This window comes from Podarcis filfolensis, assembly GCF_964270895.1.
Source record: "Podarcis filfolensis genome assembly, chromosome: 8".
Lineage (NCBI taxonomy): Eukaryota > Metazoa > Chordata > Lepidosauria > Squamata > Lacertidae > Podarcis > Podarcis filfolensis.
This window is the reverse complement of record NC_139611.1, coordinates 2387283-2413562: the sequence shown is the minus strand read 5'-3', so window position 1 is coordinate 2413562 and position 26280 is coordinate 2387283. Positions and strand designations below refer to the sequence as shown.

The 26280-nt window shown below is 51.7% G+C and overlaps 1 protein-coding gene across 2 annotated transcripts; it reads left to right on the top strand.

Moving 5' to 3' along the window:
• The first annotated feature begins 620 nt into the window (after nucleotides 1-620).
• Nucleotides 621-26054, top strand: CNNM3 (cyclin and CBS domain divalent metal cation transport mediator 3). Of its 2 annotated transcripts, XR_014551803.1 has the most exons (9): nucleotides 621-2133; nucleotides 9488-9631; nucleotides 11067-11219; nucleotides 12900-13069; nucleotides 18295-18391; nucleotides 18993-19117; nucleotides 19707-19842; nucleotides 22046-22148; nucleotides 24145-26054. XR_014551803.1 is itself a non-coding variant. In XM_083629385.1 (8 exons), exons 1-8 carry the CDS (start codon nucleotides 636-638, stop codon nucleotides 24201-24203), a joined length of 2382 nt encoding a protein of 793 aa, XP_083485511.1. In that variant the 5' UTR covers nucleotides 621-635; the 3' UTR covers nucleotides 24204-26054. The 2 variants fall into 2 exon arrangements, 1 of the variants encoding a protein (XP_083485511.1); XM_083629385.1 differs by lacking the exon at nucleotides 22046-22148.
• Nucleotides 26055-26280: the final 226 nt, after the last annotated feature.

Sequence of the window (26280 nt, the reverse complement as noted above, 5' to 3'; positions counted from 1 at the left end):
AACCATCTCGTCCTCTGTCGTACCCTTCTCCTTGTGCCCTCCATCTTTCCCAACATCAGGGTCTTTTCCAGGGACTCTTCTCTTCTCATGAGGTGGCCAAAGTCTTGGAGTCTCAGCTTCAGGATCTGTCCTTCCAGTGAGCACTCAGGGCTGATTTCCTTCAGAATGGAGAGGTTGGATCTTCTTACAGTCCATGGGACTCTCAAGAGTCTCCTCCAGCACCAGAATTCAAAAGCATGAATTATTTGGCGATCAGCCTTCTTGATGGTCCAGCTCCCACTTCCACACATCACTACTGGAGCCACGCGAAAGCTGCCGCGGGGGCTTTTTAACCCCGCCTCCCGAGACCAGCGCAACGGAGGGACGCGGCCCCTTTAAATGGCAGCTCCCCCCCCCAGCCCCTCCCTCCTCTTCGCCGACTTGTTTATAACACGGCGGCGCCGAACTTGCTCCCCTCTCCTCGGCCACGCCCCCCGCGTGCCCATTGGCTGGACCCCTTCGGCTCCTGGCGCGCATTGGCCCGGGCGCCCGCAGGCAAGTTCGGAGGCGCCGGCGGCGGCGCGGTCAGCTGACCTTCCCGGGCGGCCCCTCCCCCTGTGGCTGCTGCTGCTGCTGCGGCTGCGGCGGCTCTGGCGATGGTGGGCAGCGGCCGAGGGCTGGGGGGGCCGCCGCCGCCGCCGCTGCTGCTCTTGGTGCCTCTGCTGCTGCTGCTGCCGGGCGGGCGGGCCGCGCTGGGGCGGAGGGGCGCGGCGGGCGAGCTCCGGGCCCGCGCAGCCCCCGAGGCCACCGCTTCCTCCGCCGCCGCCTCCGCCTCGCCCGGGGCCTGGGGCCCGCCGGGGCCGCCGCCGCCGGCGCCGCGGGTGATGGGCTTCCGGCTGGAGGAGGGCGCCTCGGCCGCCTGGGCCTCCGGGGGCCTGATCCGCGCCGCGCCGGGGGCCACGCTCCGCCTGCGCCTCTACGGCACCGGCCTCAGCAACCGCAGCTGGCCCTGGGGCGCCTTCGTGCCGGCCGAGGCCCCCTGCGCCCCCGCCGCCGCCTCGCCGCCCCCGCCGGCCCGGGCGGCGCCCCAGGTCCTGGCTCAGGGCGCGCGGGCCGTGGGGGAGCACGCGGCGCTGGTGACGGTGCAGGTGGCGCCCGGAGGCCCCGGCGGCCGCTTCCAGCTGTGCAGCCCCGCGGGGCCCGGGGAGGCGTGGGCTCCGGCCGCCCCGGGCGACGCCATCCTGGTGACGGAGGACGAGGGCGGCGGCGGGCGGGTGTCGGCCGTGGCCCTGGCGCCCTGGCTGCCGGCCTGGCTGCTGGGCTCGCTGGTGGCGCTGCTGCTGGCGCTGCTGGCCCTGCTGCGCACGCTGCAGCTCAGCACGCTGTGGCTGGAGCCGGCCGAGCTGTACGTGCTGCGCGACTGCGGCTCCGAGCGGGAGCGCCAGGCCTGCAAGGCGCTGGAGCCGCTCCGCCAGCGCGGGGCCTTCGTGCTGTGCTCGCTGCTGCTGCTGGGCTGCGTGGCGCACGCCGCCCTGGCCGTGCTCTTCTACCAGGCCGTGGGGATGCTGGCGCCGGCCGTGCTGGGCGCCGCCGGCCTGGTCTTCCTGCTGGCCGAGGTGCTGCCCTTCGCCCTCAGCTCGCGCTGGGGGCTCTCGCTGGCGCCGCGCGGGCTGTGGCTCACGCAGCTCTTCATGCTGCTCACCTTCCCCCTGTCGCTGCCGCTCAGCAAGGTGCTGGAACTGGCCCTGCAGCACGACACCAGCACCTGCCTCCTGCGGGAGAAGATCCTGGACATGGTGCGCAACAGTGACCCCTACAACGAGTTTGTTCGAGAAGAGTTCAGCAAGAGCGCCCTGCGCAACAAGACCGTGGAGGATGTGCTGACGCCGCTGGACGAGTGCTTCATGCTCAATGCCAACGCTGTGCTGGACTTCAACAACATGTCAACGATCATGCAGAGCGGCTACACCCGCATCCCCATCTACGAGGACGAGCGCACCAACCTGGTGGACATGCTCTACGTAAAGGACCTGGCCCTGGTGGATCCTGATGACTGCACCCCTCTCAGCACCATCATCAAATTCTACAATCACCCACTCCACTTTGTCTTCAACGACACCAAGCTGGACGCTGTGCTGGAGGAGTTCAAACGAGGTAAAAGACCCTCAGCTAGGCCACTGCCTTGGAAGGTCTGCCCAAGATTCTAGAGCCCTATTTCTCAATCTTGGGTCCCCAGCTGTTCTTGGACTACAACTCCCATCATCCCGGACCACTGATCCTGCTAGCTAGGGATGATGGGAGTTGTAGTCCAACAACAGCTGGGGACCCAAGGTTGAGAAACATCTCTAGAGAGTCATTGCCAGGTTTTCAAACTATCTTCTGTGAAGCCCCAGTTTCCTTAGAACAGACATGGGAAAGCTGCTTCTCTCGGGTCCATCAGTCAGCATGGCCAGTGGTGAGGGGTAATAGTGCAGCTTCATCTGGAGGACCACAGGTTCCCCATACCAACTCCCACCATCCCTGGCTTGCTGGGGCTGATCCAAAATGTCTGGAGGGTGCCAGGCTGGCAAAGGCTGAGTCAGGCAGTACAGCAAGAGCTGTGTCAAGTGGTCTCCTTTGGAGGTCTTTAAGCAGAGGCTTGACAACCATATGTCAGGAGTGCTCTGATGGTGTTTCCTGCTTGGCAGGGGGTTGGACTCGATGGCCCTTGTGGTCTCTTCCAACTCTATGATTCTACTTCAGCTTTGCTCCAGCTGTTCTATGAGCCACATGAGCAGGCCAGGTATAAGCTGACAAGTGGGGCTTTTGTAGGTTTGGTTTTTTTGCTGCATGCATGTAGTGTCCAAGTTGCAGCCAATTTCAGCATCCCAGCAAATGCACACACTGAGGTAATGGCCAGGGGCAACCATGTGGCAACCCTGTAGAGGTTTCATCTGCTTTCCTCCATGGACATGGACAGCTAGGGGTTTTAAATACGACTTCAGGCACCGCTAATGCATAGGAACTTCATTTCTTTTTCTCCCACCCTACTTGGTTTTATTACGCTTTACTGTACAGTCATACCTTGGAAGTTGAACGGAATCCTTTCCGGAAGTCTGTTTGACTTCCAAAACGTTCAGAAACCAAAGCGTGGCTTCTGATTGGCTACAGGAAACTCCTGCAGCCAATTGTAAGTTGCGGAAACCCCATTGAACGTTCAGCTTCCAAAAAACCAAGGTACAACTGTATTTGGCTTTACAATCGTACCTTGGTTCTCATATATGCCTTGTGAGTCAAACGTTTTGGCTCCCGAACACTGCAAACCCAGAAGTGAGTGTTCCGGTTTGCAAATGCGCTTTGGAACCCGAACAGCCAATCGGAAGCTGCGCATTGGTTTCCGAACGTTTTCGGAAGTTGAATGGACTTAAGGAATGGATTCCGTTCAAGAACCAAGGTACGGCTGCAAATAAGTGTAGATATGTTACTAGTTCAGTAACTAGTCCTTTCCGGTCACCTGAGAGGCTGCAATAATGTCTCCAGCAATCTAGGCCTTGAACCTGCTGGAGTTAAGTGTGTAGGAACCTATTCTGCACTCAGAACTTTTCTGGGTAAGCACAGACCCTCTAGATGCCAAGCAGAACAAACTCTTTGACTTAAGAAACTTGACCTTACTATATGCATTGTGCATGTATAATCCTGTCTCTGGAATATATCACTTCTGAAAGGGCTCATATAATGGATTGTTCCTCTGAACCAGCAGAGCACCAACAGCCACAGCAGAATGCTCTTCAAGTACAAAAAGGTGTATCTGGGAGGAAGCCAGGTCCAAACCTACCAAGATGGAGGAGCATTCCATCTTGTCATCTCCCACCTGAAGTGGTACAGGCCAGACACAAAAACCACAAGGAGTTTTAGGATTTTCTGTGCATATGCATTCAGAGCAGCTTTAAGGGACCAAACCAACAAGCTTCCCTTGTGCCACTTCCTGGGAGATGGCCACAATTTTAGACTTGCCCAGTAGAGTAAGCCAAAGACTGACTGCTGGTGTCCAGGCCGCCTTGCTTGGAGTGCCTGTAGCATAGGCTGTGTCTGCATAGGCTTTCCTTGAGCAGAGAAATATTCTTGTTTTTAAACTGGTAGGCCTTCCCCAAGATGTTTATCTCCTTTTCCTCCCCTAGCCCTTCTCCCTCCTGAAGCGTTTGGCAGGAATAGCTGGGTGGCACCCGTGACCTTTGCATACCTGCAGGGATCTGGCTTGCCCTGCGGAGAAACAGAGCAGCCAAGTTCACAGGTTCAGTTCTCCAGCCTTACCACTTCCAAGCAGGCCCCAGGCCATTTTATTCCAGGAGAATAAGCCTCCTAAGAATCTTACACATCCAGCCCTCCCTCCCTCCCCCTCTCATACACACAGATTGGTTGTCCTTACAGCTAAGAAGCCGCTTTCCCCTTCTCCTGGCATGTGACGAAAATGAACAGCTTTGCCCCTTTTCACCTCAACCTTTGGAACAAGATTGGCTCCTCCGTCTCCATCGCTTCCTTTCTGTGCTGCCTTTCATTTTGCTTATTTGTTTAGAGCAGAAATGAGGGAACTGTGGCCCTTCAGATTCTGTTGCACTACCAGCTGCATCGTCCCTGACCATTGTTCATGATGGCTGGGGCTGATGGGAGTTGTAGTTCAGAAACATCCGGTGGGGGCAAGGTTTGCCCCATGCATTTGTACCCAGCTCTTCAGCCATAAGGCTCCCAGAGCAACCTATGGACAAGTCAGTTCCTGCCCACAGGCTTTGCAGTTGTTGAGACATGACACACAAGTAAAAAGGGACAGGGAGCGGAAAGTGGGGGTGCAGATTGCATGTCCCAGCACAGCTTTGGGAGTTAGAAATCTACAGTGGTGGGAGCCTGATCCTGCTCTAGTAGCACATAAACAAGGAGTAGCACACAGGAGAAAGGGAGAGGCACAATAAATCATCAACAACATTGTCCAGCCTTCCCCAGCCTGGTGGCCACCAGCTGTTTTGGACTACAGCTCTTATCAGCCCAAGCCATGGCCGTGCTTGCTGGGGATGAAGGGAGCTGTAGTCCAAAGCACCCAGTGATCATCACGTTGGGGAGCGGTGGCCTAGTCTGGCAGGCAGCTTTCAGGGCTATTGGACAAAGGCCTTTCCCAGCTCTGCTTCTGGAGATCATTTTAAAGAGACCCTTGGAACTGAACTGGTGACTTCCTGGTTGCAAAGCAGTTGTTCTTCTACCGCTCAGTTGTGGTCATTGTCACAAACCCTGCTGGATGAGTCCAGTGGCCCCCTCAGTCCGGCATCCTGTTTTTGCAGTGGCCAAAGAGTTGCTCATGGGAAACCCTCACACAGGACTTGTCCACAAGAGCCCCCTCCCCTCCTGGGGGTTCCAGCAACTGGTATTCAGAAGCAGTGCTGCGTCCGACTCCTTCTTTGGAGGCAGCACAGAGCCATCAGGGCTAGTAGCCAGTGATAGCCTGATCCTCCTCCATTACTTTGTCTAATCTTCTCTAAGTCACCCACTTGGTGGCCATCACTGCTTCCTGTAGTTTAACTGTGTGCTGCAGGAAGAAGTGCTTGCTTTCGTCTCTCCCAAACATTCTCGGGGTGTTGAAGTCTGTGGCCAGTTTCAGCGCTGTTGCCTCTTCTGCCTTTTCTGTTCAGGCACCTTTGAGGGTGGCAGAGCAGATCCTGGAAGCAAAACCCACCAGGATAGCTGGGAAATCTCAGTCCCAGGGGCCAGACGTGGACGTCCAGATCTCTCTGTTTGGCCCTTGGAACTCTTTCCCCAGGCCACACCCTCACTTGTGTCTTTTTCCTGGCTTGAGTTCAGAGTGTTTTCAAAGGAAGAAAACAGCTACCTTCTAATGCTGCAAAGGGCTCTGGTCCCGCCAGGTGGCACATGGCCAGAACTAGCAGATGGGGGCAAATTCCAGGGAGCCAGGCGTGGTCTAAAAACCTTGAGAAGCTCATTGAAGAGAGAGATGGGCTGCTTGGAGCCTTCATGTGAATGACCCTGCAGGAGGTCCTTGGAGCCAGCAGGGGGACATTCCACTTGTTTTGCATGGCTCGGCTGAACCCAGCTACGATCTGGAGCCTCGCCTGGGTGTGAGCCGGCAGCCTCCACAGAGAAGCCTATGATCTGAGCAAGTCTGTGGGTGCAATATTCTCCTAATCTGTCATCAGAGCAATTGGCTGGGCTAGAGGATATGTTTTAGCTGGTGAGATGAGGTTTGCATTGTTCACTTTGTATTTAAGAAATGCAAACAGCAAAAACAAGGATACATCTAATGATCCACTAAAAGCGAAACGGTGGGGTCAACAGCAGCAGCTTTAGAGCAAGACTCCCAAGAGATTGAGATTGCAAAATGCTAAATGCTTGGGGAAATTAAAAGTTTTCACCTGGCGCTGAAACGATGACATAGTAGGCACTAAACAAGTATACCCTCCCTCAGACCACATTCAAAAGGTGGGCTGTTAGTGCCCATAAATAAATGGAGAGGGTATTTCATAGTCAGGCTGCCACTACAGCAAAGTCTCTGTCACAGGAGAGACTGAGCCCAAATTGGTGGCTCAGTTGATGGAGGACAGAGCTATCTTTGGCTACTGCCCATCGCTCCCTGTGCTCTGCCTCCAGCATCGGAGGCTGGTTGCCTCTGCATACTGCTTGCTCTGCAGCAGGCTTCCTATTGGGGTGCCTGGTTGGGCACCGTGGAAACAGGATGCTAGATTGGCCTTTGATCTCATCCAGTAGGGCTCTTTTCATGAGGAAATCAATATAGTTCTTTCCCTTTGCCAACCTGGTGCCCTCCAAATATTTTGGACCACAGCGCCCACCAGCTGCAGCCAGAAAGTGCCAAATGTGTGTTGCAGGCCGGAACATCTGGGGGGCACCAGGTTGGCAAAGGCTTCTGTACCTCCATGTACTGCACCAGAAAACTTAGGACCCTGCCTTTGAAATGTTTGGTGCAATTGTGCATGCACAGCCTGTTTCCATGCTGTTATTCTATTTGCGCCCTCTCCGATTGCATGGAGCCCGGAGAGCCCCGTGGTTTTCCACGGATCTGAGGGCAATGAAACAATCGTTGAGACGGCTAGAGCGCCGGTGGCGGATAACTCATTCCGAATCTGACCGGACACAGGTTAGAGCTCAACGTCGAGCCTACCAAGTGGCGATAGCGATGGCGAAGAAGACTTTCTTCGCCGCCTCTATTGCATCTGCAGAAAACAGCAGCAGGAGACTTTTTCAGGTGGTTCACAATTTAGCGGAACCACCTGCGACATCGGGGCCCAGTACGGGCCACATGATCTCCTGCAATGATTTTGCAAAGTTTTTTGCAGATAAAATCGCTCAGATTCGGGAAGTAGACTCCACCGTGGGAGCAGGGCCAGGGCGGGAGAGTGCTAGAGTCCTGTCTAGTCAAGTTGTGTGGGATCAATTCCAATCTGTCACCTCCGAGGATGTGGACAGGCTGCTTGGACGAGTGAAGCCAACCACCTGTCTCCTGGATCCTTGCCCATCCTGGCTTATAAAAGCAAGCCGGGAAGGCTTCGTGGGGTGGTGAATGCTTCCCTCCGTGAGGGAGCCTTCCCAGACCCGCTGAAAGAGGCGGTTATTAAACCGCTTCTTAAAAAACCATCTTTAGATGCGGCCACAATAGCCAATTATCGCCCAGTCTCAAATCTTCCATTCTTGGGCAAGGTGCTTGAGCGAGTGGTTGCTGAACAACTCCAGGCACGCCTGGAAGAAGCGGACCATTTGGATCCCTTCCAGTCGGGATTCAGGCCTCATCATGGGACTGAAACTGCCTTGGTCGCACTGGTTGATGATCTCTGGCGGGCTAGGGACAAAGGTGAGAGCTGTTTCCTAGTTCTGCTGGATCTCTCAGTGGCGTTTGATGCCATCGACCATAACATCCTTCTGAACCTGAAGTCTTGAGGGGCTCGGAGCTGGGGGCACTGTCATACAGTGGTTCCGCTCCTTCCTCCTGGGCCGTGTTCAGAAAGTGGTGGTGGGGGATGAGTGTTCAGACCCCTGGGCTCTCACTTGTGGGGTGCCTCAGGGTTCTGTACTCTCCCCCATGCTTTTCAACATTTACATGCAGCCACTGGGAGAGATCATCAGGAGGTTTGGGCTGGGTGTTCATCAGTATGCGGATGATACCCAGCTCTACCTCTCTTTTAAATCAGAACCAGTGAAGGCGGTGAAGGCCCTGTGTGAGTGTCTGGAGGTGGTTGGAGGTTGGATGGCGGCTAACAGATTGAGGTTGAATCCTGACAAGACAGAAGTACTGTTTTTGGGGGACAGGAAGCGGGCAGGTGTGGAGGATTCCCTGGTCCTGAATGGGGTAACTGTGCCCCTGAAGGACCAGGTGCACAGCCTGGGAGTCATTTTGGACTCACAGCTGTCCATGGAGGCACAGGTCAAATCTGTATCCAGGGCAGCTGTTTACCAGCTCCATCCGGTATGCAGGCTGAGACCCTATCTGCCTGCAGACTGTCTCGCCAGAGTGGTGCATGCTCTGGTTATCTCCCGCTTGGACTACTGCAATGCGCTCTACGTGGGGCTACCTTTGAAGGTGACCCGGAAACTACAACTAATCCAGAATGCGGCAGCTAGACTGGTGACTGGGAGCGGCCGCCGAGACCATATAACACCGGTCTTGAAAGACCTACATTGGCTCCCAGTACGTTTCCGAGCACAATTCAAAGTGTTGGTGCTGACCTTTAAAGCCCTAAACGGCCTCGGTCCAGTATATCTGAAGGAGCGTCTCCTCCCCCATCGTTCTGCCCGGACACTGAGGTCCAGCTCCGAGGGCCTCCTGGCGGTTCCCTCACTGCGAGAGGCCAAGTTACAGGGAACCAGGCAGAGGGCCTTCTCGGTAGTGGCGCCCGCCCTGTGGAACGCCCTCCCATCAGATGTCAAAGCGATAAACATCTACCTGACATTCAGAAGACATCTGAAGGCAGCCCTGTTCAGGGAAGTTTTTAATATGTGACATTTTTAGTGTATCTTTCATCTTTGTTGGAAGCCACCCAGAGTGGCTGGGGAAACCCAGCCTGATGGGCGGGGTACAAATAATAAATTATTATTATTATTATTATTATTATTATTATTATTATTGTTGTTGTTGTTGTTGTTGTTGTTGTTGTTGTTGTCAGGTGCTGAATGGTAGGAATGCGAAATAGGAGGTGCTGGAGGTTGCTGGAGGTAAAGTAGATGGGCAGGGATGGAGACTGTTGCCCAGCCAGGAATCCAGGACTGCATTTTCTGTGGTTGCTCTGTCTGTCCACGTAAAAATGCAGCCCGATGGCCTGGGAACCTTAGCTACTCAAAGCCTGCATAAACCACATTATGTTTTGAACCAGATGCAGGAATATTTTTGTGTGCGATGCTTCTCTATCTGTTTTTATCTTGTGTATGAAGAGGGTCTTGTGGCAACCTCTGCCCATTTCTTCTTCTTCTTAACGGTCTTGTTCTTTACCAGTCCTTGTGCTTTCCTGTTCCTTTTCCCCAGGTAAATCGCACATGGCGATTGTTCAGAAGGTAAACAATGAAGGCGAAGGCGACCCTTTCTACGAAGTCATGGGCTTGGTGACATTGGAAGATGTCATTGAGGAGATAATAAAATCAGAGATCATGGATGAGTCAGATGACTACAGTAAGTGGGTTTCGTGCAGGTATGGCCTGTTTGGGGCTTCTCTTCTTCCGCTCCCCTCCCTCTCTGCCCTTTTCGCTTAGCAAAGACATGTTTTAAACCTCCCTTCCCCGTAAGGAGTGGACTTGCATCCTAGGTGGTGGTAGCTGCTTAATTTGCTGGTTCAGGTGGGCAGGGGAAGATACAAGGGGAGCAGAAGGAGTGTTATTTTTCACCTGTGTTGGAAGTGGTGCAGTTTACCACCTCATTTTGCTGCATTTATAGTCCTCGTATATGGCTACTAAGTTGGTGGGGTAGGATTTATACAAATTCCTTTTCCTACTCCAGAATTGGGAAATAGCTTGGTCTATTTATGCACGCAGGAGGATGAGGCAGTGGAAAGCTGAGATGGTAAAATGGGGGCTGCATCAGGTCAAGTTGCAAGAAGGGGATTACAGTTTCAGATGCTTCTCTTGACGTATTTAAAAACAATTGCAATTAAAACACTGGCACTAGAATAGGTTCTGTTGCACCCTTTTGTCCGTTGGAGTGGTTTCTATTTGACATAAACTTTTCATGTAGGAGAGCAAAGGAAAGTGATGACTGATGTGTGCCCTGAAGTTCACTCAGCCAACGGGTTCTGCTGCAAGCGCAGAATGGGTCTTGATACTTGTAGAAGGGGAAGTCTGTTCACAGCTGGGGGAAGAGAAGCAGGGAAGCCCCAGACCCACAGCTCAGAACCGGAGACAGTTCTGTACTGCTAATAAATGGATGTGTGCCCTGCAGGGAGATTTGCATTTGGAGAAGCAGGGAGCACACTGAGGTGCCATTGAGCATGGGGACTCCTCTGCAGTGGAAATTCCATGGAATCAAAGATCCAAGTCTGTTGGAGATAACTGATCGCCCTCAGAGTGCAGTGCATTGCTTGCCCTTTTTAGGTAGTTGCAGCTGGAATGACAACTGGCGGTAGTTACTAAAAAATGGCAGGGAAATTTGTTTAGTGCTCAGACTACACGTCTTTATTCCTTGGAGCATCAGTGATTTTCATTTCCTCTTTACACCTAGGGCTGTGTGTGTGTGCCTAAATAAATAAATTTTAAAAATCAAAAATCTGTACCAAGCTAACTTTTCCACCCTGAATAAATACTGCATGTGAAACAAATTCACACAAAATTGGCTCACTTTCTGGGCTGCATCATAATGGGGGCGGGGATGTACACATGTGAGCGATATGGGCTAGAAACTTAGGGTGGGGGGGTATTAAAACTAAGATTCCCAGGAAACTCAGTTCTGCAGTCATAAGTATTTAAGTATTCTGCGTTTTTCCCTGTACGTGTGCAGAATTGTTGAATCCCTACCGTCATGTTTTACAAGAGAACCCACCAGTGCTAGTAAGGATGGATAGCTTGATTCTTCTGCCTCCTGTTGTCTTTTTTGGCTTTCTCTCCCATCCCTCTAGGGGAGAACAAATTGAAAAAGAAGCCACCTGCACTTGGGACCTTGATGGACCGCAGGAAAGAAGATTTCTCCTTGTTCAAAGTGTCCGACAATGAGTACAAGGTGAAAATCTCTCCCCAGTTACTCCTGGCTACGCAGCGCTTCTTATCCAGAGGTAAGAGCAGTGAAGAGATCTTGCTGTCTGGCAGGTTTTGTTCCTTCCCTCCACCACCTCTGCTCAAGGGGGCTACACTGGGTTTGGATCCATATTCCAAGGTTTATTTTCCCTCTGAAATGTGTGTTTTTAATCCAGTTAAGTGGCTGATAACTGTGTTACAAGGATGGGAGATGCTCAAAGTCCAGCTGATAGCTATGTCCCAGTCTGCAGAGTAGTCCAAGAAGCAGGGAGCGCACCATGTCTTACAGCAGCTCTCCCCAACCTGGTGCCCTCCTGATGTTTTACACCACAGCTGACATTTGTGCTGGCTGGGGCTGGTGGAAGTTGTAGTCCCACAGCATCTGATGTATGCCTCTGATGTATTGAAGAAGGTTGTCATTAGAGCATGTTAATTTTTTCATTTTTCAAATTCCCAAAATGAGGGGTGCTAAAAAGTTGCAACATAACTTGGGAATTCAAAATATATTTTGGTTATGTTAATATAATTTTGTTTTGCTTGGTAAGTAAAATGTGTGTAAAATTGCATAGAAATTATTAAAAATGATTGCCAAGTACTTGCAGTTATGGCATATGTTCAGATTATTCATTATTATTATTATTATTATTTACCATTACCTGACATTTTCAGAAGGTTTTCGGAAAGCAGTTTATGTGCTTCTTCATTAGATGTAGACTTATCAAGCTAAATGTTGTCCATTCACAAAAATAACAGATTTGAATTCCTCACAACCAAAAACATATTTTTAAGACCTCTCACTGAAGAAATTAAGTTTCACGCCCTAAAATCACATGCCCTGTATGCCGTATGGGAATTTGCAAATACAGAAGTTGTTGAGCATCCCTTTCAGCAGCAGAGAGAGATTTGATTTTCATGCTCCCTAAGGACAGCACAGCAACGAAAGCCCCTCTGCAGATGCAAGACCACACACTATATTGCTGTATCCTTCATTTAACCGTCTCTTTTGTCTGACGAGAGCCGGAGACTGAAGGGTCTCTTCCTCAAACTGATACATTTCAAGGCCATGCTGAAATTTAAACATATTCCACAAAGGGGCAGTGCTAGTTGTTGGACTACAACTTTCATCAGCCCCAGCTGGTGTGGACAGTGTTCATGAATGAAGGAAGTTATAGCTAATGTTCTGAATGAGAGCCAGTGTGGTTAGAGTGTCAGACTAGGGTTCAAATCCCCTGCCTGGCCATGAAGCTGAGTGGGTCATTGTCGCTCAGCCTAATCTACCTTACAGGGTTGTTGTGAAGATAAAATGGAAGAGAGGAAGAACCATGTATGACACCTGTTCTCCTCCCAACTTGGGGAGAAAGCGGAGGCCGTGTGGCCTCACATCGCCACCTCCATTGGGCTGCTGTGAGTGAATAGGGCCTTTTTGGTGGCAGCACCTCCCCAGACACACTTGACTGCTCTGTATTCTTCTAACCTTTAAGGCACCAGGTTATTTTAATTTTAATAACCGATTAAAAAGGCATTTAATGAGATGACTGTTTGCTATGCTGGGTCTTTTGTAAAGCAGTTTGTTCTTTGTTTTGTTGATGTTGAATCCTAAATGGGAAGTTTCTCCTTTTATTCTTTCTGCCTATTTTTACTGTTGTTTGATTTCTAAATTTCTAAGTCTGAACTGGCTGATGCTACCTTTTCTGTCTCCTCCACACGCTTCCCTGCAGAGGTGGATCTCTTCAGCCCAGCCCGAATCTCTGAGAAGGTCCTGTTGCACCTGCTGAAACATCCCAGTGTCAACCAGGATGTCAAGTTTGACGACAGCAACCGCCTTGCTGCTGAGCACTACCTGTACCAGCGCAACCAGCCGGTCAATTACTTCATCCTCATCCTGCAGGTACCACACTTCAAACATGTGGCCCCCAAAGTCCCCATCTGGCCCTTACAATACCCCTCGCTGGCTCTGCTTCACACAATCCTCAAATGTAGGATTATATATAAAAAGAACACCATACGGTGGTACCTTGGTTGTCGAACTTAATCCGTTCTGGGAATCTGTTCGACTTCCGGAACCATTTGAAAACCAAGGCTCGGCTTCCGATTGGCTGCACTCAATTGGAAGCCGCATTGGACGTTTGGCTCCCAAAAAACGTTTGCAAACCAGAACACTTGCTTCCGGGTTTGCGGCGTTCAGGAGCCGATTTGTACAGGAGCTTCCAACTAACCATTTTCATGGTTCCACTTCTTTGCGTTTCTAATGAAATCTAAAGGTTTCACTGCGCATGACAGGAGAGCTTTTGTTAAAGCTTGTATGTTTTGCAAAATAAATTTTTCTGTGACTCTCAGCTGATCCTAATTTCGCTCTGTGGGTGCAGTGCATGTGTCTATATGGACCAACAGAGGGGCTTGCACTTTGGGGCAAATTCTTGGAGGATAAGGCTAGCCACGGCTGCTGCTAGATGACAGCTATGTGCCGCCTCTTGCACTGGAGACAGAAGGCTTCTGCATACCGCTAGCTGGGGAGCAGTTGCTCTCGTGTCCTGCTTCTGCCCAGAGGTTGAGCTCTCTGAGAACAGAAGGATGGACTAGATGGGTCTTTGGTCTGATCTGGCAGGGATCTTCCATTGTCGGGGTAGACTCTCCACAGGGCCATTGCAATGAGCCCCAGCGCTGCACAATTCACCGCTGCCTCACAGGAGGGGGGATTTATACCTGGGCTTCCCGACAGCCCCCACCATCCTCCATCATCACCATTTATTTATTTGTATACTGCCCTTCATTGGAAGGTCACAGGGTATTGCTGGACATCTTCATCACTTTTCTGCCAAGGCACCCAGGACTTAGCTATTAACCTGAACAAATGGTACCAAATAGCTCTGGCTCCCTATCAGTGGGATGCTCTCCCTGGGCTGACTCCTTTTCCGCCTCCCCCCCCCCCCAGGCCTTTGGATAGACTGAGATGCTGCTGCTGTTTCTGGTGCGCTGGCAAATCTTCCTGAGGCTGTGGTGGGGGTGGTTCTGTTTCTGTGCTGTAACATACAGTGGTAGCTTGGTTTAAGAACAGCCTACTTTCTGAACTTTTTGGATTACGAACACTTCAAACCCGGAAATGAGTGCTCCACGTTGCATTTGGGGGGGGGGATTGCGAACATATTTCGGGGTGCAGTTCCGTTTTGTTGGCACAGCCTTCTGCCGCTCAGCCCCGGCTGCGGCAGCGTCACCCAGAAGCACCCAGCACTCCCCGAGGAGTAGAGATTATCGGTGTGCCTTCGGCCTCCTTCTCCCCCGAGGTGCGCTGCATTTAGGGACCTGCTCGTGAGTCAGCCTGGCAGCTCCACCTAGTGCGCTGTTGCTGACATGGACCGGCAACGGCTCCCCGGGGTTTTGGGCAAGGAACGGGCTCTCTCTTTTCCCCGGGCCGACAGCAACTGGCGTCTCTCTCTCTCTCTCTCTCTCTCTCTCTCCGTCTTCCCTGGCACTGGGTCTTCTGGGTGGCGCTGCCATGGCTGGCGCTGAGCGACAAGGCCGTGCCGACAAAAGAGAAGTGCACCACGAACGTAGTACGTTCTCAATCTCCCCCCCCCCAAAAAAATGCAACCTGGAGCACTCATTTCCGGGTTTGAAGTGTTCATAATCCAAAAAGTTTGTAAAGTAGGCTGTTTGTAGACCTCTGCCGTCGCTGTCGCTGCAGCATCGAAGGCTGTGCCACCGCAGCCCCCCCCTTCCCCTGGTACTGGATGTCACTCGTGCAGCTGCCAATCTGGGCCCCAGAGCAACGCCAAGTGGCTCGGCCCCAGAAGTGACTGCCGTGGCATTGCCTCACAGGGCGCAGGACGGCTGCCACTGCAGTAAGGGTGTTTATACTGGGTAGTAGATTGCAGCCTGGTCTATTGCTTTCATTTTATGGATCAATGGCCTCGTTAAATAGTAAAATTCATGTGAAATTGCTGTTTTAGGGGTTGCTTTTCATCGTCTGGAACGGATTAATCCGTTTTGCATTACTTTCTATGGGAAATCCCGCCTTGGTTTAAGAACGCTTTGGTTTAAGAACGGACTTCCGGAAGGGATTAAGTTCGTAAACCAAGGTACCACTGTATTTCTGTTCACGTTTTTAAATGTTAAAGGACAAGCAGTTAAAATGTGTAATAAATAATAATAATAGCATTATTTTTATTTATTTATTTGACGGGCCTCTGGAGCCGATAGTTTTGGGCTGCCTGGCTTGTGCCTTCTCTCAGGGCTATTGAGAGCTGAGATGTATATTTTTAGGACCCACCTCATTCCTTGATTGTAACTTGCTTTGGACTGGCTTTAATAATGTGTTTAAATGTTGTATCCTGCCCTGGGACGTGAGGGTGGAGGGTGCGATGATGATGATGATGATGATGATGATGATGATGATGATGATGATGATGAGAAGAAGAGGAGGAGGAGGAGGTGGTCCTGGGGAAGGGTCTCTCAACCTCAGTCCATCAGGCCGTTGATGGTCCCTTCAGGAGCCGGCTGTTGTCTGTGCCCTGGCCAGGACGGTCTGCTTCTGCTTGTCCAGGCGCCATCCTGCCTGCCCCCCCCCCGGGAGCCCATGCTGGTGCGCCTCCCGCTCGCTTCTGCGCCTGAAGAGGCCTCTGAGCATAGGGCTCTGTGCACAGGGAGCAGGAGGAGGTGGGAGCATGCTGAGGGTTGCGCCACTTTAGATGGCAGCAGGGGGAGTAGGTAGTGGATGTTTTCACGCGCTTCCGTCTCTCAAGAACTCTGTGCTGACTAGGAAACCTTCCCGGCAGAAGACTGCCCAGAGACCTCTCTCCCAGACATGCTTCACACGTGAGGCAATCGCCCAGCAATAGGGTTCCTCACCCCAAGTCCAAAGTGGTGCAGTCCATTGTGCTGCCTCATGAACCACCACCACCTCCTCCTCCTCCTGCTGCTGCTGCTGCTGCTGCTGTGGGGTGGGGGCACCCCAGGGGTCCCTGACCAACCCGACCCCTCCTCACTTTGGGTAGGAAGCCAATGCAGAAAAGAAGCACCCCGTTGCCTCCTAGTGAGAGTTACCCACCTGTGGGACGCAAAGGACCCTGTTGGGTTGGGGGAGGAACAGACCCAGCGTTGCGGGTCAGCACCTGCAGGCGTCTGCCGAGGGTCATCCCAAGCAGGGGGCCCTCTGCCGTGGCCCCAGCCCTCCTGCTCTGCCTCCTCCCTATCTGCTGCCCCCTCTAAGCCAGTGAGCAATGAGGGGCGGCAGGAGGGCCAGCCTCAGCTCGCCCTTCCCTGAGCCCCAAGACAGAAGGGGCTACTGGGGGCAGCAGGAGAAGGAGGGAGTCCACAACGGGAGGCTGAACCTCTGGTGGAGGGCAGTGCAAAGAGCAGAGCCGGCTCTGCCGTTGGACAGAGTGTGGCAGAAGATGCTGGTGGGCACAGCACTGGCAGCCCCCCTGGCTGTTCTTCTTGAGCATCCTGACTTTCCCCTTCCATTGGAGGGTGGAGCTATGTGTGCCACGCAGCCTGCCCTGTGCTCCCAAAACTGAGATGCTGCCCCCTGGTGTGGTGGAGGACATGCATTTAAAGTACACACCCCAACACACAAGAGTCCTGGGAACTGTAGTTTGTTAAAGGTACTGAGAATCTGCAGTTCCCAAGGTTCTTTGCTTTGGGGGTTGGGAACGTGCAGAGACAATTCCACAGCCAGAACCATAACAGTCTAAAATGCTTCCTTCATTGATGGTGATGCATTGTTATTAAGAGTGGTTCACCTACTAGCTTGGCCATTGCTGTGTGTTTGGGGTAAGGGGGAGATGCACTTGGAATTGCAGCCTTCGCCAACTTAGTGCTCTCCAGATGTTGTAGGACTACAACTCCCATCAGCCCCTAGCCAGCAGCCACTGAGTTGTGGTCCCACAGCACCTGGAGGGGGCCAGAATGGCCAGTGCTGCCGTATGGAGTCATCAGCTGACGTGGGACTGAGAACCACACGTGCCTCTGCAGGAATCTGCTCACGGTCTTGTCACTGCCTCTTGCCTTACAGAATTCGGGAAAAGAAAGAGAAAATTTGCCCTTGCAGGTGAAACTAAGGAAGGGGTGTTAGCAGGTTAACCACACCCTCATTAAAATTTGGTGTGGACTAAAGTTGGCTTAGGACAGAGGTCCCCAGCCTTTTGGGCACAGGAGCACATTTGGAAACCTAAGAAGTTGTTCTGGGCACCACAGAATACCCATTTCACAGAAGAAAAACTGGTGTTGCTCAGAACACACTCCAGCACCTCCATGCACCCCAAAACAAAAGGCAGGCCTCCCAAAAACTGCTCAAATAAAATAAAATGGGAGTGTGTCCAGGGGTGCCCACAGGGGCCATATCAGGGAAACCGTAATCCTGCAGTAACCTTTGCCAGCCTAGAACTGTATCCAACTCTGGCCATCCAGTCTAATGCTCAGAATAGACCCACGGAAATTAATACACACAGCTAACTTAAGTGCATTAATTTCATTGGGTCTACTCTGAGTAGAACTTGGTTGGATACAAAAATTAGTGTTTTTGGACCTCCACTCGGATCAGCCCCAGTTAGTATGCCTGTGCTTGCAGGAGTCTGGAGGGCATCAGGTTAGCAGAAGCTGTCCAGTACAAACGCCCCCCCCCCCCATGAGAAACTTCCATGGCGGATTGGTGGCCATTTAGCCAGCACATAAACCCTCCAAGGGAAACTGTACCTGCCGTATTCTGTAAGATACTGTTGTGTTAACGTCTTCCTTTATACTGACATCAGTAACTTTCAGACTCTCCTCTTCAGGGCTTATATGAACTTTGCTATTGTTATTTAGATCTGAACTATGCCTTTAGGTTGGGTAAAAGGTGCTTAGTTTGTTACTTTTCTCTTTTTAATGCATAACATATTAAAACTTTATTTTTTGCAACTCAAGTGGTAATACTAAAGTAAAAGCAGGGACTTCTTAAACTAAAAAAAGGGTTGGTTCACGCAATAGAAACCAAACCAACTTGTGCTGAGTGAGCTACAAGAATATGGGATCAGGATCTAGGATTCAACTAGGTCAAATCTCAACTTGCTTTCTCCTCTCTCTGCATTGCTCCCTCCCTCCCTCTCACCTTGCATTGCTTTCTCTTCTCGTTCCCAGGGCAGGGTTGAAGTCGAGATTGGGAAGGAGGGACTGAAGTTTGAGAACGGAGCCTTCACGTATTACGGTGTCTCTGCCCTGACAGCTCCTTCTTCAGGTGAGTCGCGCGTTCCTTCCCACCTCTCCCCGCCACTGATAGCCCTTTCGGGATGAGAGATTTGCACCAGAGCTTGAGCTGCTGGCTACTTTTTTAAAGGGGTGTCCTTGTGTTGAAACCCTGAAGAGTGATTAGACCACGCTGTGTTAGATGGTTCTGACTTGGTAGTGGGCAGCTTCTTATGCTCCTGTATTTTGAACCGAGCACAGCCTGGAAGGACCGGCAGTGTTGGCTCCGCCCACAGATTGGACCCCTGCAAGCCCTTTAGCTCCCCCCCACAGCCTGAGCGTCAAGAGAGGCATCCGCAGACTTCTTCCCCTGCACACTTCAGCTGCTGAGTCACTTGATTGTCCATCGGCATTTGTTGTTGGCTTTTTTAAACATACAACAGCAGAGGAAGGGGGGCATTCAGGAAAAGCTACAGAACTGCATTTAACAAGAACAGATAATAGGTTTAGATAGTTGTTGTTTCGGCTGCATTCATGAGAACTTGAAACACATTCATTTTTTAAAGGCAGGACTTGCAGAGTTCTGGGTTAGAAGCGACATTCTTAAACTCCCTGCCTCTCATTTGCAACACTGATGTGTTTTCCTTCAATAGTTCATCAGTCCCCAGTGTCCACTCTCCGGATGAACCGTCGTGATCAGCAGCTTGAATGCACAGAGACCACCACGTACTGTCCTGACTACACTGTCCGGGCACTCACTGATCTGCAGTTCATCAAGGTAAACACCATAAAAAGAAAGACTCTGGAGAAGTATGCTGTTGACCACCAGCCAAAGATCTTTTGAAATTAGTTCAGCAAATAGGATTTCTCTTTGAAATCTGTAGCATTTCTCCACAGTCTGTGACTTTGGCTCACCTGCTTGAGTAAGTTCCTTCTTTTGACCAAATTGCAGTCTTAGGCCTCCATCAAGTCGCGTGCTGATCCGCAGCATATATGATGCCCTGCTGGGGACTGGGTCATCTCCCTGCTTTTGCAGTATCAGGAATATGAGGTATATTGAGCTCCTAGGGGGCCGCATTCAGCTAGGCAAGATGTACAGGCAAGACTTTGGCAAAATCCTCTGGTGATCAGAAATCACTAGGGTTGCATTAACCAGTTAAAAAACCCAAAGGCTCATCTAATGCAGCGTCCAGCCACATCCCTCTGGGAGGTCCGCAGGCCGGATTTGAGTGTGATGGCACTTTTCCCTCTTTGCTCTTAGCCAGGGACCCTTGGCGAACACAGAACAAACCAGCCACGTGATTTCCAGGCTGATGGTGGCTGAGGTGCAGATCATCTCTCACTGACCTGTGGCTTCTTTTCCGCAGGTTACCCGGTTGCAGTATCTCAATGCTCTCATGGCCTCGAGGATACAGAACTCCCCACAGTCACCTGACACCGTTGAATTGAAAATCATCCCCAGCAGCCAGACAAAGCTTCTGAATGACAAAAATGCCACGCCAGGTATGTGCTTGTTCCGTTGTGGGTCACCAGGTGGCGCTGTGGCTCAGCTCCCTTATGCCACCTGTGCCAGGACCTGCCATTTTCTCCACCCGTTTGGACCACGGCTGCCTGCTTGGGTGGAGATGGGGCAGGATTCCTGCAGGCGCTGCAGATGCAACACCAGGGAAGAGGAGCTAGTCAGGAAAATCGGTTGGTGTATGTGCACAGAGTTATCATTATTGTCTAGTCAGTTTATTACTCACCCTTCACCATCAATTCTGAGGGCAGGTTGCAATTTAAAATTCAGTATCAAAAGCACGTAAAGCAAATTACAACCACAGAAATAAGGTGTTTCCTGAATATATATACCTCAGGTGCCAAATGCCAAGGTAAAGAGGTTTGTCTTCAGCATTCCCTGAAAGCAGGATAGTGAAGGTGCCAGGCAGACCTCTGTGGGGAGGGAATTCCACAGTGTGGGGCTGCCACAGAGATTGTCCTCCCTCAGGCCACCACCTCCCAAACTTCTGAAGAAGGTCGAACGACCAGGGGCCCCCTCTGCTGATCTTACATCTGTCTGAGAAAACTGGCAGGGAGGAAGGTGGTAAAAGTCATTTGGGCTTTAAACACTAGTATGAGCACATTAAATTGTGCCCAGAAATGAAGTGGCAGCCAATTGTCTCTCCAACTTGGACGCTGCCACAAGATTTGGTGATGGCTACTGGCTTAAATGACTTTAGATGTGGCTTAGACCGTTTTGTGGGGGATTGGTCTCGCCTTGGCCTGGTGGCTAGATAGGAGCTCCATATGCCAAGGAATGACACAATGGAGCAATCCCTGCTGAGGAGCTCTAGTAGGCCATTGTCTTCATGTTCTGCTTGTAGATTTTTAGAGGCTGTGGGATGCTGGGCTAGGTAGACCAGAGGCAGCCAAGGTGGGGCCCTCCAGGTGTTTCTGGACTGCAGCTCCCAGCACCCCTCACCACCAGCCAGTTGGAGTTCAGCAGCACCTGAAGGGCATATCTGTTGATGCCCCCTGATCTTCTCCAGCACAACTCTCCTTAGGCTTCATTCATTTTTTCCTTCCACGGACTTGAGCACTGGCTTCGGCTGATGGCAGTTGTAGTCCAAAAGAGGGGTTCCCAACTCCTCCCCCTCAAAATTGACCACATGCCCATTGCTGAGGGTCTTGGCAGACCTCTAAATTATTTTTCTGCCTCTTCTGAAAACATAAGAAGAGCCTGCTTGCTCAGGCCAATGGCCAATCTAGTTGAGAATTCTGTTTGCGCAGCGGCCAAGCAGTTGCCCCAAGGGGGGAAACCCACAAGCACCCTTCTGCACAAGAGCACCTCCCCTCCTGTAGCCTCCAGCAACTGGTGCTCAGAAACATGACTGCCTCCGACCACAGAAGCCGAGCAGAGCCATTGGGAACCTTATCCTCCTCTGGGAGCACGTTCCATAGTTTAGCTGCTCTCTGCGTGAAGAAAGAAGGATGTCTTCATGGGATGTCTGTGAATTCTGGTGTTATGAGAGAGGGGTGCACACTTGTCTCTATCCACAGCAGCAATTGTAATGTGGTATATGATCTTTGATTGCATTGTTATGGCTTCTTTTATTTATTATATTGTATTTTATTGTATTTCCGAAGACTTCAAATTGTTATGTGATAAAATAAAAATAAAATAAATAAAAAGAAGCAATAAAAATGCAATTAAGACTCATTATGAATGCTTAATATGGACACACTTGATTCATTGCACCGCTGGCCTAAAACATCTGGCAGGGGGCACCTGGTTGGCGAAAGCTGCCAAAGGACATGGGGATCAGGGGAGTTTGGCCAAAGGCTTCATGAAAAGGGGAGGTGGGTTTCAAGGGAGGAGTTTGAAAGAAGGAAGGGAGAGGAGGCTTGATTTTCTGGGAGGCAGTTCCAGGCATGACAATGAGCATGAGACACAGAAATATATGACAGTCACAGGCAGGGATGTATCTGTCATCTGGGGACATAAGAGCTCAGAGACAGGCAGGTGGGGGAGGCAGTGAAGGTGAGAGATTTGAAGGTGAGGAGGCGGCGCTTGGTCTGGATGCAGGAGCACAGGGGCATTGTCAGTGGGGCTCCTTGCCCAGCAAAGCTGTATGTCTTTCCTTTCCGCGCGTTTTCTTCTTCACTGTCCTTCCAGGAGCTAAACACTGCCATCTCTCCTCTTCTCTTTCTTCCTTTCTCCCTCCAGCCTTCCCGCTCAATCTCTCTTTCTTTGGCACAATTGAGAACTGCATTTAATACAGGCCTCTCTGCCATAGTCTGGAGTGCCTTTTTTGTTTGAAAACCACAAGGTAAATATATCCAGTTGGTTCCCTTCCTGCATTTCCCCTCCTTGCAGTGCCCTCTGGACCCAGGGGAAGGGGCAGCAGCAGCCCCTCTGGGGGTTATTGGGCTTCAGCCCCATCTGCATGGCTCATGGTCACCTGGAGGGCCATAGGTTGCCTAGTCCTTGTTTAGTCTCCCAGTCGTGTGATTGCTGTATGACAAGCAGAACTTTCAAATGACCCAGTCACCGTAGGGACTAACTGGGTTACTCCTTCCCTCCTTCCCACGGAATCTAGAATCATAGAATCATGGAGTTGGAAGAGACCACAAGGGCCATCGAGTCCAACCCCCTGCCAAGCAGGAAACACCATCAGAGCACTCCTGACATATGGTTGTCAAGCCTCTGCTTAAAGACCTCCAAAGAAGGAGACTCCACCACACTCCTTGGCAGCAAATTCCACTGTCGAACAGCTCTTACTGTCAGGAAGTTCTTCCTAATGGTTTCTTCCTAATCTGCATCTCATCAGGAGGGAGCTGCCAGGGGGAAAGACTCAACTAATCAACCCCTGGCCTGATGGATGGTTTATTAAGAGCACCCATCTTGGGTTGGGTCTACTCAGAAGTAGTAGAATGATTGTATCATGTCAGAATGCAAGTGGGAGATGCCAATTTGAATGCTCCCCTTACTTCTTCTCTTCTGCAGGTTTTCTGTTTGTGGGGCTTTGTGTTTGTCATTTAACGAGGGCAGCACTGACCCTCCTGGCTGCACCCTAAAGTGGAACAGTTCTTTCTACCATCTAATTTTTGTAGCATCTGCAAACCAGACCTTTGTCTGTTGGATCGCTAATTGCCCCCCCCCCAATCCTGCCTTTCCCACCTTAACCAGATGTGGCTCTTTTGTGCAGGGGAGGAGGGGGTGGGCCCACCTTGCAAGAGGGCAGGGGAGATGCCTGGGGGGGGGGCGGGGGTTGGATTTCACTGTTCTGATTCAATGCTAGCCTGCTTTCCTCCTCCCTTCAGTGAGACTCGAGAGAGAGAATCTGTCTCCTTCCCAGGGCTAAAGCGTGTCTCCACTCTTCACATGGCAAGAGTACAGGTGGTAGTTTATCAAGTGGGTATTTGCCACACTCTGTTATGCAAGCACTTGGTGAACTGGCTGACTGTATTACCCTACCCCCCACCATGCACAACCATATTTGCGGGGTTGTGTGTGTGTTCCAATTTCGTGGGAGCAGAGAAATTGGCATTGGACGAGATATTCAGCTTCCCAGAATCTCAACTTATTTGTTATTTATTTATTTCTCGCACCTTTCTCTCCCAAGGAGGTCAAGGTGGTGTGTACATGGTTCTTCCCTCCCTCCCCCCCCTTCCTCATTTAATTCCCACGACAACCCTGTGAGGTAGATTAGGCTGAGAGGCAGAGTGACTGGCCCAAGACCACTCATGGCTGAGTGGGAATTTGAACCCTGGTTGCTTCTCCTTGAAGGCAGTGGTGTGCTTGAAAGAACCAGGGTGGCAAAGTGGTTGGTATTTCAGACTGCCAAGGCCCAGGTGGACATCTCGGCTCAGCCATGAAGCGTCCTGGGTAGCCTTGGGCTTCCTCTCAGTGCCTGACCTCCCTTGCAGGGCTGTTGTTTGCTGTGAGGATGGGAAGCAGGCCACCTTGAGCCAGAGGCAAAGGTGAGCAGAGCGACCGCTGTGGAGCTGACCTTTCTGCAAGGGGCTGCTTTCTGCACACACCTCTCCATTCAAACAAACAGGCAAGCAAGAGGCAGGATTGGAGCTCAAGAAGGGTGAGGACTAAGCCTGGGGAGAGAGCAGAGGGCCAAAGAGAGGGCCTTCCAGTCCTGAGGTCCCATTTGGAGAGCTGCAGGCTCCCCCATTACTCTTTCTTTCATACAGGATGCTCAGTCCCTGCTCAAGGCTCAGTTCTTCGTTGCCAAACTGCCAAGAGAGCCCAGCAACGATGGGGTATAAACATTGCCATTCTTTCTCTTCCTTGCCACCCCCCCCCCATTCCAGGGAAAAGCAGAAGCAAGCTCAACCTTCTGGAAGAGGAGAGGCAGAGCACAGGGGTCTGACCCGCTAGAGGCTTTGGGGGCAAGGGGTCTCGGGAGGCCCCCTCTGAAATCTCGGTCGCCTTCTCCTGGAGTCCACCCGTCCTTCTGAGGAACCTTTCACTTTGGCTCCTGCGTCCCAGAGAGACTCCTGGAACTGTGAAGGAACTGGCCAGCAGCCTCTTGGGTTGCTTCTGGTGCTCTGACCCGGCTGCAGCACCCAGGACGTCCTCTGAGCAGCACTTGACAGACAAAGGGTGGTTGAGTTTGGGGGGGGGGGCAATCTCTAAGACTGTGAGCAGCAGAGAACAGCCACCCTGTGCCTACAGACTGGATTACTTTTGCAGGAGTCAGTGTGAGCAGGGACCGGCAAGGGTGTGATTGCAACAGCGTTCCCTCTGCTCCACTGACTGTGTTGATCTTTTCCTCCCCGCGTGCAACAGATCTCCCTTCCACCCAGCGGTCTCACATGTACATTCCACCCACCCTCCAGGCGTACTTCAGTTTGTTAGTCCCCACACCAGGCTTGGCTCTGGGGCACCCCCACCCACCAGCCTCCCTCTGCAGCTGTTGCGCTTCCTGCCATGCCATGCCTGACTCCAGGACCTGAAACTTGCTCCTCCCACATTCCAAGCACACCCGCCTTGCTGGTCTTCTGAACGCCAGTGCCAGGCTTCAAGGGCATTTGAACCAGCCGAGAGTCTCACCTGGCGCCAGGCAGGGCATCAAACCATCCTCCCCAAATTGTGCCAAAGTCCACACTCCCTAGAGCCACATGTGCAGCCTGACTCTCTCTTGCCAGGATTGCACTGCTTGCCCTCTTTCCAGAACGTGGGTCCCCATGGCGAACAGGTGGTGGGCTCTGTCTGTGCCAACCCAGGGAATGCTGCTATTCTGCAAAGCAACCCTTCCTTCCCAGAGGATGCCTGTCTCCTGGCCACTTTCACCTAAAGTTTCATTCTCTTCCCCCTTGCTTTGCATCTCTAGTTCTTAAATCTAACACAGGTTTGAAAAACAGTTTGCACAGGTGGGGACTGGGGCGGGAGCCATTCTGACCCCGTGCTGGTGTTTCCCAAATACTGGAGTTTAAGTGACTCCTCACGTAAGCTATTGAGGGGTTGGGGATGGGACAACAGGATTTGCCCCATCAATCTGCCGGCATTCCAGGCGCCGAGTCTCCCACCTTCTGAATGCTTGCAGTGCATGGAGGATCTGCAGCATTTTGCTGCAGTTTACCCACAAAGGCCTGCTGGGTGGAAGAAAGTCCTGAAGGACCGCCCTTCCTTCTGTAACTGCTCCTTCTGGCTCCCTGTGTTTGTGCTTAGAAGAGCAGCTGCTGTTGCATTTCCCTCTGGACTAGCCTTCCCCAGCCTGTGCACTTCAGATGCTTTGGACTACACCTTCCCATCAGCCCCATGTGGCACGGCTCCTGCTCAGTGGCTGATGGGATCAGGAGTCCAACACAACTGGAGGGCACCAGGTGGAGAAGGCTGTTCTTGGCTGTCCTCCTTGGCTGCCGGGTTCTGGCTGGAGAGGCAGCACAGGATGCTATGCTTGCCCTCCACGCTAGCGTTGGCAGAGAGAAACAGTCCCCCCACCCCACCCTTAGTTGCTACTTACAGTATTCCCCCACTGGAGTTCTTGTTTTTAAAATGAAATAAAGGACTGAAGAGCAAGAGAGGGAAAGAGAGAAAGTTGGTCTCCTTTCTCCCTCTCTCGTCCTCTCCCTGTCCATAACCAACAGCAGAAGTTGTCTAAAAGCAATGTATAATTTCAGGTAAATTATTTGTAACCTGCCTTTATGTTGTAGTTTTTCTGCAAGGACTGTACCTTCAAAATGGAATAGTCTAATCTTATATATCTATTTATAAGTTACTGGCTTTAAGGAGTGTTTGGTACGCTGCGTGTATAAGGACCTCTAAAAACAATTCGGGAGCTGTTACCGTGAGCGGCTTCTGCGAATGGGATGTAAATGCCCCACCTTTCCTCTTACTCCGTAGGTTGCCCGTGGCTCTGGGAAGGAGAACCTCCTTTGGTTTCCACCAAAGACAGTCTTGCTTACCTATGGTGGCAGGGACCACAGCCAGGCTCTTGCCAGGGT

Coding starts and splice junctions, on each gene's coding strand:
- CNNM3 (XM_083629385.1), top strand. CDS start 636: ATGGTGGGCAGCGGCCGAGGGCTGGGGGGGCCGCCGCCGCCGCCGCTG. Junction 2,134..9,487: donor GCTGGAGGAGTTCAAACGAG/GTAAAAGACCCT, acceptor CCTTTTCCCCAG/GTAAATCGCACATGGCGATT. Junction 19,843..24,144: donor TGACAAAAATGCCACGCCAG/GTATGTGCTTGT, acceptor CCCCCATTCCAG/GGAAAAGCAGAAGCAAGCTC.